This window comes from Pteropus medius, unplaced genomic scaffold (assembly GCF_902729225.1).
Source record: "Pteropus medius unplaced genomic scaffold, Ma_sr-lr_union100, whole genome shotgun sequence".
In the NCBI taxonomy this organism is placed as follows: Eukaryota; Metazoa; Chordata; class Mammalia; order Chiroptera; family Pteropodidae; genus Pteropus; species Pteropus medius.
This window is the reverse complement of record NW_024351647.1, coordinates 490547-505620: the sequence shown is the minus strand read 5'-3', so window position 1 is coordinate 505620 and position 15074 is coordinate 490547. Positions and strand designations below refer to the sequence as shown.

The 15074-nt window shown below is 54.1% G+C and overlaps 1 protein-coding gene across 2 annotated transcripts; it reads left to right on the top strand.

The window, feature by feature from the left end:
- The first annotated feature begins 122 nt into the window (after positions 1-122).
- On the top strand, positions 123-9419 carry DLL4 (delta like canonical Notch ligand 4). 2 transcript variants are annotated; one of them, XM_039843853.1, is made up of 11 exons: positions 125-587; positions 697-966; positions 1475-1532; positions 2324-2590; positions 3022-3082; positions 3165-3295; positions 4799-4968; positions 5153-5372; positions 6531-7233; positions 7738-7846; positions 8379-9419. In XM_039843853.1, the coding sequence occupies exons 1-11, from the start codon at positions 522-524 to the stop codon at positions 8382-8384; spliced, it is 2061 nt and encodes a 686-aa protein (XP_039699787.1). In that variant the 5' UTR covers positions 125-521; the 3' UTR covers positions 8385-9419. The 2 variants fall into 2 exon arrangements, with proteins under 2 accessions (XP_039699786.1, XP_039699787.1); XM_039843852.1 differs by lacking the exon at positions 8379-9419 and having other exon boundaries at positions 123-587; positions 7738-8342.
- Positions 9420-15074: the final 5655 nt, after the last annotated feature.

Genomic DNA, 15074 nt, shown 5'->3' with positions numbered 1-15074 from the left:
CCTGACTGGCTGGCGGGGAGTGGGGGGAGGCGGGGATGGCGGGGATGGCGGGGGCGGAGGCCCCCTCCGGGCGGCGCTGGGGCTGTAGCAGCAAGAGGCCCGGAGGGGAGGGGAGAGTGACCATGAGTGAGTGACAGGCTACGAGGAGAGGAGCCAATATATATAAGGAAGGCTCCCGAGCGCGCAGGTTTCAGTAGCGGCGCTGAGCGCAAGCTGCGAACACAAGGCCAAGAGCCGCAGCTCAAGCCGCCTCAGTGCAGTGTACCCGGGCACTAGCCGGCTTGCAGCCCCAGGATTAGCCCGAGGACACGTCCTCAGCGCGGCCGCCGCCCAGACGCCCTCACCTGGATTACCTACCGCAGCAATTTGAGCAGAGCTAGCGAGAAGGCGAGGCGGGAGGAAAGCCCCGAGCGGAGCCTGGTTTTTCAGAGACTCCTCCGGCGGGTGGACGCACGGGGAAGCAGCGTCCCGAACCGAGCCGGCTTCAGGTCGGGCGGGTGGAAAGAGCGACGCCCCAGGGAATGGCAGCCGCGTCCCGTAGCGCCTCTGGTTGGGCGCTACTGTTTCTGGTGGCACTTTGGCAGCAGGTAACGTCCCGCGCCCCTCTGCCCCCTCCCGCCGCGCTCGGGGCCTGAAACGCGGGCGTCCGCTGAGCTGATGGCTCCCCTCCCTCCTTCCCTCGTCCCTGTGCAATAGCGCGCAGCCGGCTCCGGAGTCTTCCAGCTGCAGCTGCGGGAGTTTGCCAACGAGCGCGGCGTACTGGCCAGCGGGCGGCCGTGCGAACCCGGCTGCCGAACCTTCTTCCGCGTCTGCCTTATGCACTTCCAGGCGGTCTTCTCGCCCGGTCCCTGCACCTTCGGCAGCGTCTCCACACCTGTGTTGGGCACCAACTCCTTCGCCGTCGGGGACGACAGTAGCGGCGGGGGACGCAACCCTCTCCAATTGCCTTTCAATTTTACCTGGCCGGTGAGCAAAGTCTGGGAGCGCTGGGTGGTCACGAAAGCCGAGAGAAGGGGGCTCCCTGGGACCAAAGCCCTCTCCCCAGATTTCCTCGCTCCTCTTCAAAACAAAACAAGGCAAAACAAGGGAAGTTCTTTTCTGATCCTTTTTTTCCGACTCTCTCACGGGACCTCATCCTCGGAAAGGCTCTCGCCACTCTCCTTCTTCCCAGTTTTACACTCTTTCTTCTCCCAGCTCTTGGGATACGGTTTCCATCACTCACCTTACCAGCGCTTCCCCCACCTTCGAATGGCTCTCGCATACATTCCCAAATCCCTCAACCCTCCTCCTACCCGGAGTTCTCCGCTTTCCTGTGCTCGCGCGCGATGCTGCACGCAGACCCGTTATGTTGACCCGGGCGCAGTAACTGTATCCTGCAATTAGAATAATTAAACCCGCTGCCGCGAGGCACCACCACCTCCCCCCTGCTCACCTCTCCATCTCTGTCTTCTCCCCGCCTCCTTTCGCTTCCCAGGGTACCTTCTCACTCATCATCGAAGCTTGGCACGCGCCGGGAGACGACCTGCGGCCAGGTGAGTAGCTCTCTCCGCAGCCACAGGGGGGCGACACGGCGCAGTGCCGAAAGAGTTAACCAGTAATAATAGGCGGGGGAAGTGCGGGGTCGGGGGGTTGGGGGGGCAGGACGCTTAGCTAGGCTGGGAGCTGCGCCCCGCGCTGGACGCTCGGATTCCGCCTGCTGCCTGGACTCTGAGCACAATTGCGTTTCCTGCGGGTTATTTTTGGCGTGGGAACGCGGGGAGCACGGCGGTGAGAAAAGGCCGAAGCTGCCAGCGCCGCTGACGGGCCCCTTCCTGTATTTTACACCTTTCGCGAATTCCGCTCCTTTGGAAAGGGAATAATGGCTTTGGGATGTTGTTCTGACACAGAGGAAAAGGATATTTCAGCAGCACAACAATTCTCACTTTAAAAAGGAAAAAGAAAAGCATTACCCATCTCTGAGGGCAGAACCCCTGAATGGGCACCAGAGGACCCCTTGTTTCTAGGGTCTTCCCCAGAATGGAGAGTTTTTCTTTTCTTTTTTCTTTTCATTCCTTTCTGTCTCCATTTTGACCTCTTTTCCTCTTTCCTCTGCCTATCTGGTTCCAGAACCCTGGGATATCTTAACATCCTTCTATTGTCCCCTCTTTGAATGATATCAGGCCCCCTGAACACTCACACACACAGGGGAACTAAGCAATGGGACCCTTGGGTTCCTCTGGCCTATGCCTGCTGGCAGGAGGGGGTCATCTGGACAACTGTTTTGATCCAGCAGTTGCTGGCACCCTTGGCTGCCCTTCCTTGACCTGGCCCTCTGCCCCTTCAGAGGCCATGCCACCGAATGCCCTCATCAGCAAGATCACCATTCAGGGCTCTCTAGCTGTGGGCCAGAACTGGTTACTGGATGAGCAGACCGGCCCTCTCCCAACACGGCTGAGCTACTCTTACCGGGTCATCTGCGGTGACAACTACTATGGGGATAGCTGCTCACGCCTGTGCAAGAAGCGCAATGACCACTTCGGCCACTACGTGTGCCAGCCAAATGGCAGCCTGTCTTGCCTGCCCGGCTGGACTGGGGAGTACTGCGACCAGCGTAAGCAGCCAAGCTTCTTCCTGCCTGCCTGGAGGGGGGAGGGTCCCCTGAGCAAAGAAAAAGAAAACGAACAGTGGCATCTTCTCACCACAGCCTGCCTCCCTCACAGCGTAGTTTTGGGTTGCCCACTAGCTGGGCCTCAGAAATAGCTGGGGATACTTAGAACAGGTTTGGGTTCAGATCTCTGTCTTTTTAGTGCTCCTCCCCCTTGTGCCAAAGCCCACAAGGACCCTGTTATTACATTCTATCTAGCCTGGACTCTCCTTCCCTGTGCCACTGGTTCCCTTTAAGACACCCATGGCTCCTCTGGAAGGCCAGGAGTGGGAAGTGAGCCCAAGAGAGCTGGGGCACCCCCAAAGCCAGGAGAGAGAAAGTGGGGCTTCAGAGTCATTGGTATCCCAACCTCACCCAGCCCTATTTTCTTTCCTCAGCTATCTGTCTTTCTGGCTGTCATGAACAGAATGGCTACTGCAGCAAGCCAGCAGAGTGCATGTGAGTAGGGGACAGGAAGTGGGAAGGGGGCATCCCCTTGCCAGGCCCTCAGATCATCCTCAGCCTCTCTTTTGTTCCACAGCTGCCGCCCAGGCTGGCAGGGCCGCCTATGCAATGAATGCATCCCCCACAATGGCTGTCGTCATGGCACCTGCAGCACTCCCTGGCAATGTACCTGTGACGAGGGCTGGGGAGGCCTATTCTGTGACCAAGGTGAGTCAGGGCAAAGAAAGGATGCAGAGGGGATGGGAAAGATGGGTAAGGGGTGAGAACCAGAGTTATCATCTGGACCCTAACTTGCTGACTACTGAGCTGGCTTTCTCCATTATTCTTCAAGGAGCTTGGGACTTTTAATGATCTTTACAACTGGCCTAGAATAAGTTGGTGGGTCCTTCTTCCTCAGGTGTTGGGGAGGCAGGGTGGCTGGAAAAGCCAGGAGATTGAGAAATTGGCAGCCTGGAGCTCATACTCATAAATTCTAATAAGGCCAAAGAGAGAGGGATGCTGGGCTCAGTTCCTCTTTCTACCTCATAGTTACCTATTAATCCCCTAAGTGTTTGCTTACCTGCCAGGGCTGTTTGAATAACTCTCCCCTAAACAGCTGTCTGGTGGGGTGTGCCCACCAGCTGCCTAGAGGCTGTGTGAGCTGGGCCTCTGGGTGGAGTGACATCTAACTGACTTCTTGGTGTGGGCTGTTTCTGCCTGAGCCCACACAGTCTCTTTCTGATGTTTGGTGGGGCCAGTCACTCTTCTAGCTATACAGGGATCTGCCAGCCCCAAGTGTGGGGGAGGGAGCGTTTATCTCCTTCATTCTGTGAGCCAACTGCAGCATGTTCCTCCTATTTTCAGGGTCAAATGGGAAGGCTGCTGCCATGGAAACACCAGCACAAGCTTAAGTAGGGTGGGCAGGGGGCTTGCCAGGATAGAAAGAACTTGCCTAGGACCTGAATTGCTGGCCAACAAGGGGTTGGAATTCAGCCCCTGTATTGTGTGTGTGTGTTGCTTTCTCCCCTTCTCCTCCAAACACACACACACACACACACACACACACACACACTTGCACACACATACACACACACACTCACACCCTGGTTCCTGCCCATTCTCTTTCCTCTGCCCACATTTGCTCCTAAGTGACATAGTCATATACTCATCACAGGCAAACACAGCCCTCACAGTCTTTATATTTACTCTGTCTGGTTCTCCTTCCTTGAACTTCTCAAATAAGAAAACAAATACTAATACTTCAAAATACCATTGTAACGAATTCCCCTTTAAAAATGCCTGATCACTACCTGTGGTGGCTCTTGCCTCCTCTCTACCATTTCCACCTGTCAAAATATTATCTCCCCTTCCAGGCTTATCTCAGCTGCCCCTCCTCCATGAAGCCTTTACTGACTTCCTCCTCAACACGTGGCCTTGCCATCTACTCCTATTCCTAACCTTCATTTTACCCTACCTACCGGTGTTTGTGAGCTTACTTGGCAGGCAGTTAGTTTTCTGTGTTTTTCACCTTTGATTTGCACTGGTCAGATGTGGTTCAAGGTACTTCAATGTACATGTTTTCATTAGGAAAGGAGGAAGGGTATTTGGGCCTGGAAGACTTTGAGTTGAGGCTTCTGGGCCAAACATGGGCAATGAACTTGTACTACAAGGAACCTGGAGGTGGGGACGATTCTCTTACTCTGCTCAGCTGGTTGGTTCCTGCCTCTACAGATCTCAACTATTGCACCCACCACTCCCCATGCAAGAATGGGGCAACGTGCTCCAACAGTGGGCAGCGGAGCTATACCTGCACCTGTCGCCCAGGCTACACTGGCGTGGACTGTGAACTGAAGCTCAGCAAGTGTGACAGCAACCCCTGTCGCAATGGAGGCAGCTGTAAGGTGAGGCCCAGGCCAGCACAGGAAGGCAGAAGTCTGGCCAGGTGGTGCCCCAAGTGTCCCTACCCCAGGCGGCCCATATATATGCAGCCATGGGCAGGCATTCTGGGCAGGTGGGGCCTAATTCCCAGCCATGCATCCTTGCTACCCAGGGTATGACTTTGGCCCCTTTTGGGTCTCTCTCCAGGACCAAGAGGATGGCTACCATTGCCTCTGTCCTCCGGGTTACTATGGCCTGCACTGCGAACACAGCACCTTGAGCTGTGCTGACTCCCCTTGCTTCAATGGGGGCTCCTGCCGGGAGCGCAACCAGGGTGCCAGCTATGCCTGCGAATGCCCCCCAAGCTTCACTGGCTCCAACTGCGAGAAGAAAGTGGATAGGTGTACCAGCAATCCATGTGCCAATGGTGCGTCCTATTGCCTTGCTAACCTGGTGTACCAGCTCTGGGGACAAGAGAGCCGTCTGATAAAGGAGGGTCAGGAGAGGAGGGAAGACTCGTCTGTCACTCTGGACAGGCTGAGATGGGTCCCTATCTGCTCTGGATGGTGAAGAGCTTGCTTGATTAGTAGGGTGGCTTTGGAAGAGGAGCAGGTTAGTACTGGGTGCATGCCTTAGGAGGAGTAGTGTGCACCCTGTGTGGCTTCCCTTCCTAGTCCTGTGTCAGAGCCCTGACTCTGCTGTGGTGGCCTCTGACCTTCCCCAGGAAGTCCTGGGCTAGAGAGAGGGATGTTGGAAGCTTTGTGTCGCTCTTTGAGGGAGGCTGGTGTGGTCAGGGCCCTGCTCCTGAAAGCTTCACCTCACCCCACGGCCAAGAGGAGCCTGGTATGGCACAAGGAATCGAGAATGTTCAGCATCTTTTGCAATGAAAAGCATGCTGGTTAGCTTTGTCTCCTTGGCCTCCTGGTGACCCCTGATGAGGCAGGCGGACAGCACCATGCAGAAAAGAAGCCTCAGGAGCTGGAGAGGGGTCAGAGGGCTGAGATGCAGTCTGCTATCTGGCTAATCACTTAGTTAGCTCCGCAGAGCCAGTTTCTTCATCACTGAATAGGAAACACAGTCTTCTGTGTTTCATGTGGTTACAAAGATTAAATGAAGCAATGATAATTACATTTATTTGAGCATTTACTATATACCAGGCATGTGCTTCTGCCATCATGCATCATCCCACCTAACCCTCAGAGATCTCCTATGGAGGGGATAGCATTATACTCTAATTAACAAATGAGGAAACAGAGGCTTAGAAAAGGTAAAGCAACAGGTGCCAGATCCCCAGCTAGAGATAGCTGAGATTCAAACCCAAGCATATCTGTCTGATTCTGTTGTAAAGCTCTGTGAGATCCCAGTAATTTTTATACATAAGCTCATAGAAGCGTAGTGACCAAGGCCACCTCAACTCCAGGTCTCCTGACTCTTTGTGCAGTGCTCTTTGTAGTGGGACCTGTAAATGCTGGCTGCATTCATGGAGGCAGGAAGACCTGAGCTCATTCCTGGGATGGAGCACTCACCCTCTGCACCAGAGAGGTTCCCAGGCAATTGCTGACTTGTGCCCTGTGTGTACCCACAGGGGGCCAGTGCCTGAATAGAGGCCCGAACCGCATATGCCGCTGCCGTCCTGGATTCACAGGCACCCACTGTGAACTTCATATCAGCGACTGTGCCCGCAGCCCTTGTGCCCATGGCGGCACCTGCCATGACCTGGAGAATGGGCTCGTGTGCACCTGCCCTGCTGGCTTCTCTGGCCGGCGCTGTGAAGTGCGGACACCTAGTGATGCCTGTGTCTCGGGACCCTGCTACAATGGGGCCACCTGCTACACTGGCCCCTCTCCGGACAACTTCGTCTGCAACTGCCCTTATGGTTTTGTGGGCAGCCACTGCGAGTTCCCTGTGAGCATGCCACCCAGCTTCCCCTGGGTGGCTGTCTCCCTGGGTGTGGGGCTGGTGGTGGTACTGGTGTTGCTGGGCATGGTGGCAGTGGCTGTGCGGCAGCTGCGGCTTCGGCGGCCAGACGACGGCAGCAGGGAGGCCATGAACAACTTGTCAGACTTCCAGAAAGACAACCTGATCCCTGCTGCCCAGCTCAAGAACACAAACCAGAAGAAGGAGCTGGAAGTGGACTGTGGCCTGGACAAGTCCAACTGTGGCAAACAGCAGAACCACACATTGGACTATAATCTGGCCCCAGGACCGCTGGGGCGGGGGACCATGTCCGGGAAGTATTCCCACAGTGACAAGAGCTTAGGGGAGAAGGCACCGCTGCGGTTACACAGGTGAGCAGCACCTGGAGGCCCAGGGCCTGGCCACGGACCCCTGCCAGGTACTGCCTGGGCTCCTCCAAGACAGGTGGGAGGCTGGCACCAGGCCCTTGACTGCTTTTAAGCAAATAGGGGGCTTTGCTACTGATCTTCCAATAAGATTTCTGCCAGGGGTCTTTTGTGCCTCTCTCACATTCCTTCATTTATTCATTCATTCATCCGTTCATTCACAAATGTCAAGTGTTCACATTGTGCCTCTTGTGACTTCCATCTTTCCATGGCATGGCTTGCCTCTAGTGGCAGTGCTAGCTTTTGCCAGTCCGGAGACCCTCCAATAAGGTTGGGGGTCCTGTGGCTCTTTTAGGGGCCTATTCCTAACTGCTCCCCAGTCCCCGTGTCTTCTCCCAGAGCTACTTCTGCCAGTGCCCTTTGGCTCTCCAGGGTCCAAGTTAATGCCCCCACCCTCCCCATAACCCTCTATCAATCCCTCCCTTAGCGGCCTGTCTTGTGTTCCCTCAGTGAAAAACCAGAGTGTCGGATATCAGCGATATGCTCCCCCAGGGACTCCATGTACCAGTCCGTGTGTTTGATATCAGAGGAGAGGAATGAATGTGTCATTGCCACAGAGGTGAGTATTGGGCTCATCTGCCCTTCCAGCATGTGTCCTCCTGCCTTTTGAGGATGGGAAAGTGGCCTGGTTACTCTTGACCCCAGGGGCCACTCTGGGGTGGGTCAGGACCCTTCCTTGGCAGGCCAGGTTCATTGTCTCTTGGGTCCCTGCTGGCCTTGTTGCCACAGAGGGTGTGAAACAGGAACCGTGCTAGTGAGCTGGGCCTGGTCTCTTCCCACTGTGTTAGTGCTGGGCTGGGCAGCCGTGGCACCTGGCCAGCTTTCAGGCACTGCTTCCCAGCTGCTGGGGGGTGAGGGTGGTTGCCTTGTGCCCCTCCTGCCCCTTCTCCCTGGCTTCCTCTATTGGCCCACCTTATGCGCACAGGCTCCCAGGCATGTGTGTGTGCTGGGGCAGAAAACCGGGTAGGGCTTCCCTACCTCCCCTTCACCTCACCTGCCCTGTTGGCTTCTCCAAGAGAGGTCTAGGGCAGCCATGGAGGGTGGGCTCATGCCATAGGGTAACCCATTCCCTCACTCTACATGCTCTCCAGGTATAAGGCAGGAGCCTCCCAGGACATCCCAGCTTTGCCCAGCAGCTAGACCTTCCTTCTGCATTGTTTACATTGCATCCTGGATGGGACATTTTTAATATGCAACGTGCTGCTCTCAGGAGGAAGAGGGAATGGCATGAACTGGACAGACTGTGAACTTGCCAAGAGATGCAGTACCTTGCACACCTTCAGGTGTTTGTCTGGCATCAGATTGGCAGCCACACCAGCCAGGGGAACAGAGGAGAGGAAAGGTGCCACTTGGACCTGTCCCGCCAGCGGTGGCCTTCAAAGGGCTCCTTTTGGGCTCTGACCAATTTTCCAGAGGGAGTGGCAGTGGCCCTGTGAGGCCTTGAGCTGCTGTGGCCTCTACTGGAATCTGTGTTTCCAAAAGTGCCTTTGGCCTAGGCTCCATGGTGACAGCTGGGTCCAAATCAGAGAGGAGAGAGGAGGCCAGTAAGGGCAGGGCCATCTGTGGGCCAGGAAACCATCGGGTGCGGCTCTTGGCAGGAGTTGCCCTGCAGGTGAGGTGAGCGACCGAAGCGAAAGGAGCACTTTCTGCCCCATGCCTCCAGCTACTGCAATATGGGCCTTGCTCATAACATCACCCAGCCTCTCCCTGGCCCAGGCCCTCTGGGTAAGGATGTTAGTAAGCCTTACCTGGCTTCCACAGCCTCCAGCCTTGGGTGTCTCTGGGTTCTTGTGAGTAGACAGGTGGGGGGCCAGCCAGGCCTTGCTGGGGAGCTCAGAGCAGTAATGCTGGAAATTCTAGTGAGAGAGAAATTGGGTGTCGTCATCACCTAGGCCCATTCCTGTGGCCTTGAGCTGGGGCTCTGCCCATGCCCACTACTGCCCCCAGTTGATCTTCAGAAATCAATAATATGAGTTTTTATTTTGTTTGGGTTATTTTTTTGTAGTTTATTTTGGAGTCTAGTATTTCGATAATTTAAGAATCAGAAGCACTGACCTTTCTACATTTTATAACATTATTTTGTATATAATGTGTATTTATAATATGGAACAGATGTGTACAGGAGTTTATTACTTCTTGGGTCCTGTCTTTGTGATGGCTGAGTAGATATCCTCTCCCACTCCTCTCTCTCCTTTTCATATTCCTGCCAGCTGCTCAACAAGAACCCCCAGGACCTATGCATACACTTGAGCTTGGCCTCTGTGCTCCAGGCCCTTGTCCCCCTCCAGTCTTTGGGGAGCCTGGCCTTGCCCATCTAGTCCTCAGTCTAGGCCAGCCTTCCCTACATGATGGTTGGAGGCTGGCTATGGCTCCCCATTCCTTTTATGCAACCAATACTCCTTGGGGCATATGCCCCCTGACCTAAATCTATCCCCCTTTTCTCTCCTCAAGTCTGAAGATCATGAGCTCTGGAGTCGGCCTAAGGGATTCAGGAATTTGGGGGTAGGGAACAATCCTGCCTGTTTTCTTCATTTCAAAAAGATTCCCTTCTTGGAGAATAGGGTCTCTGAACCATGATGACATCTGGGTCTTTCCTCCTGACAATTTTAGGTAGGCTGGCCTAGACTCAGGACTAGATGGGCAAGGCCAGACTCCCCTATTATTTTTCCAGCTCCAACAGGGCACTGGTCTTTGGACTTGGGTCTAGCAGCTGAGCAAGAGAGCTGAGTCTGGGCACCTGGTCTGCCCAGGGCTGCCGGAGTTTATTGAAGACTGCAGTGGGGGGAGTGGGGAGGGGTGGCCTTCCTTGGGTCCAGGTTTCTCTGGTTGAGGCACTAATGAAGGAGTTTCCAGTCTCGACTTCATGCCTGGCTTTCTCTAAGGCGAAAGATGGTCCTAAGCTGCCACAGTCCTCTCTCTACAACCATAGACATATCCCCCATGGAGAACAAATGATGAATAAAATGAGCCATTGACAAAAAGCTGAGCAGATGCTCCCAGCTCTGCGAGGCAAAATAGACCCACCAGATGCTCCCAATGGAGTCCAAGTATATGCAGTGCTATTCGCCTCCCTTTTGCTCATCCTCCTTGATACACATACAGCATGCTCGCCCCTGATCTGGGTGCCAGTGCCAGAGACATGAGAGCCAGAGACCTAGGCTCATCACACTCCCTGCACGCACAGGCTCCACGCCTCACTCGTTGCTCCCTGTTCCCCTCGCTGCATTCATAGGGTATCAAACAGGAAAGCATTCAGAGAACTGTTCCCACAGCCTGAGCCGGCAGCAGGGGGAAGAACAACACGACCTCACTCTTCCTGCCCAAAATGAAACAGGAAAGCGGCTCCCGGGCCCTGGGGGGGCGGGGGAAACTGGGCTGGGACACGAAGGCGAGATGACGAGGCTCCCATGTGGGGGACAGGTAGGACACCCGCAGGCCTGCACGTCCACACCACCAGGCTGTGCTGGACTGCACGGCTGCCAGGCCCTCAGAGAAGAGCCCTGGAGAGGAGCTGGCTGGCTAAACCCACTCACCAGCTCTGATACCCTAGACAGGGAGCTACAAGAGCCCACTATGCAGGCTTTCTGGAACAAGAAAGGATCTCTCTGTGGACTTGGTCTGGGAAGCTCCAACCTATAGCTCATGCCTGGTTCCACCTCTAGCAACATGGCCAAAGCTGGGCAGGCACTTGTGGTGTGAACAGGCCACAATGGAGGCCCTTCTCTCCTCAGGATTTCCAGGAGGTCACTCCCTGAGGCTCCAGCCCCTTCTCATAGGTAAGGCACCTAAGACTTTTCTGACCAAATGTCCAGGTGAACAGGAGAGGTCCCAGGCTTGGTAGAAACAAGGCCGGATGATAACTCCACTCACTATGAAGTGCTTTCCATGGCTTAGGAAATGCCCATGTTTAGTCTGCATGGGTATTTCAAAAGAGAATTCAGAGTTCCTTAACAGCCTGGAAGCAGTGCCCTGCCTACAGGATAAATCTGACCGCACAGTGACCTCCAGCTCTGAGGACAGCTGCTTTTCCAGGGCTCATTGGCTGGGAACCACCTGGATATTACTATGAGGAGGTGAGTCAGGGAAAGGCTGTGAAAAAGGAAGGAATGCCTTTATCCTGCTGGGTTCAGCCAGGGTCCCTCTGCTGCCTCAGGGCCATGGTCAGACTGGTCAAGGCGTAGAAAAAAAAAAGGACAGTGGCTCCTACCTATCCACATCCCAGTCTAGATAAGGCCACTAAACTCAGGTAGCATAGATGCTCCACCCCCGACGGGGACCCACATGCGGCACTCCTAGCCTCTCCGTGAGTCCCCAGGATCTGAACCTAGCCCTCCGCCCCACGTGGTCTGTTGCATTCCGGGAAGGGGATGGAAGTGATTCACTCAGGGAACTGTGACTGTCCCTTCCCGGGGAGAGGATGCGCCTGGGAGGTCCCAGCGGCCTCCTCTGGCTGGCCGCGCCCTCCCTCGCGCTCAGGGCGCACGGCCGATCTCGTTGGGCCCGGAGCCCCCAGCGCAGCAGAAGAGGCAGGTGCGGCGCGTTGGCCGGGTCAGCCCTCCACCTGCCGTGGCCGCCGGGCGCCCCGGAGGTCCCGGCTCCCCGCCCCCCGTGCTCTTTGTTACAGCCCGACTTCCTGTTTGCCGCCTCCCGACCTCGGCTCACTTCCCGGGCGGGGAAGCCGCGGAAGGCCGCGAGTTTCTTGGAGACTCCCTCGGCTGCTCGGCTCCGCCTCCTGCGCCTCCGAATCCCGCCCTCCGCCGGGAACGCGCCCGGGCCGCCGCCGGGCACCAGAGGGCGCTGCGCAGCCGTCTGGACTACGCACGGATGGGGCCGCAGGTCCCTCCAAACTCCGGAGTCAGCCCTTCCCCATTCCGGGGCCCCTTGGGAGCAGCAGCTGGACGTGAGCTCAGTTTTCGTCCTTGCCGTGTAGAGCACCCTCCAGGCCTTGACCCCTAAGCTGAGGGAGTAAATTGGAGAGAACTCAGTGAGACGTTTCCCTTTAAATATGCCTCAGGGTTCAAAGAAGCAGGGCCCCTTCGTGTCCTTTGAGTGGTCTGAGCAGCCAGCTCCCTCCCCACCGCTAGCTTTCAGTCCTCCGGCCATCCCTGCCCACAGGCATCCTGAATAGGAGGGAACGGGGTTGGGCTGAAAAGGACAGTGGGTTTGAGTCGCGATGCTGAAGCTCCCTGCCCGCACCACTTCTCATTGCCAGGTGACCTGGGACAAGTCCATACATTTCTTCATTCCCTCCACACTGTTTGTGCACCCTTTATATGCCAGGCATTGGCGATAAAACATGGTCACTGCCCAAGGAAGCTGTCTAGTTAATTATCTTAAACCTCTCAGAGGATAATACTTCTTGCACATTACTATGAGATTGAAATGAGTTAGTGTATGGAAGAGAGACTCTGGCTGTGGGAAGGGACAGCAGGACCCCAAGTCCTCAACAGTCCCCTTCCGCTTGGAGATCTGCCACAAGTGGCTTTTGCCACCTTTGCCCTGGCTTCTGGGGCCCCTGCATCCTTTAACACTCTGGCCAAGAGTGGTTTCAGCCTATTTCCCTCAAGGACCCTCCAAGGCCACGACAGGGTACAAAAAACCAGATGAAGCTAGGGCGAGACACAAAGTAACTGGCATCTCAAGAGTATGGATTTAGTGACAGGTTGGTTATGGGCCCCAGCTGTCCTGTGTCATGGCACCCCCTGCAGGGCAGAGCCAAAGCCCAGCCAGGCATGGCCTGCCTGTCTCCAGTGATGCTTCCTTTTGGCTCAGGTTGGAGGCAAAGCAAGCTCTGGGGCTTAGCAGAAAGGCATGTGCCACTTGGCTTATCTGAAGATTGATGTCCTTTTCCACAGGGGCAGATGTCTGGGTCAGGCCCATTTTACTAGGCCTGGTCTGCTGAGTTTCACCTCCATCAATGACTCCCTTCACTCAGTGCTTCCTCTTCTCTCTGGTAAAAGAGATCTAAAAGGTTCTGGGATCTCCTTCCCATTCTCAGAAGGGGATGGTGTCCTAGCTGCTTTCATTTAAGGGGCTGCACTTTCTTGGCTCTCTGTGGGCTTCAGAGTCTGCTCCCATTGTCAGGTCCCTTTTGAGCAGTCATACTTCTCCACATAGGCTATTTTCTAGGGTTCTCTTCTAAAGCCAGGTCCTACCATACTGCAGCATTTCTATGGGATCTGACATTTGACTCTCATCCCATAAGTCTCCTCTCTGTTCAGCCCTGTCACTCCACTGAAATGCTTTTACTGCAGTTCTCCTTAGCCCTGCAGCCAGCCACTTCCTGCCTCGACAAACTACACCATCCTCTCTCCTTGGAATTGGGAAAGAGGCCCCATCATGCCAACCCTCTGTTGGAGCCCTGGCCTCTCCTCTTCCAGGTAGACTAGACCAGGTCTGAATAACTGGAACCCCGGCCACCCTGGAGTGCCCAATCAGCTGCATCTTCCTCCCTCCTTGGAAGCTGGAAGTGGGCAGGGAGCCAGGTTATCCCACCATCCCATTAACATTTCTGTCAGGACATGGGTGAATCTTTACAGTCCCTGCTTTTGTGGACAGGAGACTAAAGTAACCTTCACCCCTTGGCTCCGGATTCATCTGGTATAACCAGCAGAGCAACTGTCATCTCTTCTCTCCCTTTTCTGAAGTGATCGTATTGAGGGATTCCGTTATTCTTTCTTGCCATTCTTTTGCCAGAGTGTTTGTGGGATGTATGTCCTTCATTCATATGGGCCAAAGACCTAAGGACACACTTATCTATCAGAGGTACGTGGGAGGCGTAGCCCCTCGGAGATAGTGGATTATTTTATTATTTATTTATTTTAGTACCCCTTGCCCTACCCAAGCATACACAGAAAATCTCTCTCTTTACTGAAGCACCTATTCTATTGATAGTGTGCTTGGGGCAGACTATCACTCATTCTGCCTTTTAAAAACAGTGCTTTGGTGCCCTATTTGCTAGGACGATCTGTGAATTGCATGGCAAGAATGAAGAGTGAACAAGCTGGAGGTTTCCTCCACTAAATCAAAAAATACCCTGATCACTTTCCTGACCCACCCAATTCTTCTGAGCTGTGTCAGATTGAGAACTAGGGTAAAAGAAAACATACTCTTCCTGTGTGTCTCATCTACTCTCAGTACTCTATTATAGTAGCAGGTCCCTGAGGTATGTCATTTTATTCAACACTGTTTTGTTATAACGTTAATGAAGAAAAAAAAAATCAATTTCTGGCCAGGACCACTGTCTGTGTGGAGTTTGCATGTTCTCCCCATGTTTGCATGGATTTTCTCTGGGTAATCCAGTTTCCTGTCACATCCCTAAGATGTGCATGTGAAATGAATTGTATCTAAATTATCCCAGTCTGAGTGTGTATGTGTGTGTGAGAGAGAGAGTTCTCCTGCAATGGAAGGGTGTCCTGTCCAAGACTGGTTCCCTCCTGGTGCCCTGAGCTGCCAGGATAGGCTCTGGTCACCCATGACCTTGAACTGGAATAAGTAGGTTGGAAAACCATCATCTTACTTGTTTTTATTAATCTTTCCTAAATGTATGTATAGCTCACATTTATTTCAATGCTTAATATTAGAAGCGTTTGGTGTTTTCATTTAGTTTAGTGATGTTTTTGTGACCAGAAATATGCCATAGTAACTTTACTCTTGTTCATATCAATTGGCCTGTGGTAAAATTGGTTTTGTTATATATCATTTTGCTTAAAGTTACAGTTTCCAAGAACTTATTGATGACTTTAATTGAGGACTTAGTGTACAACACTACCTCACTTCTGACACCA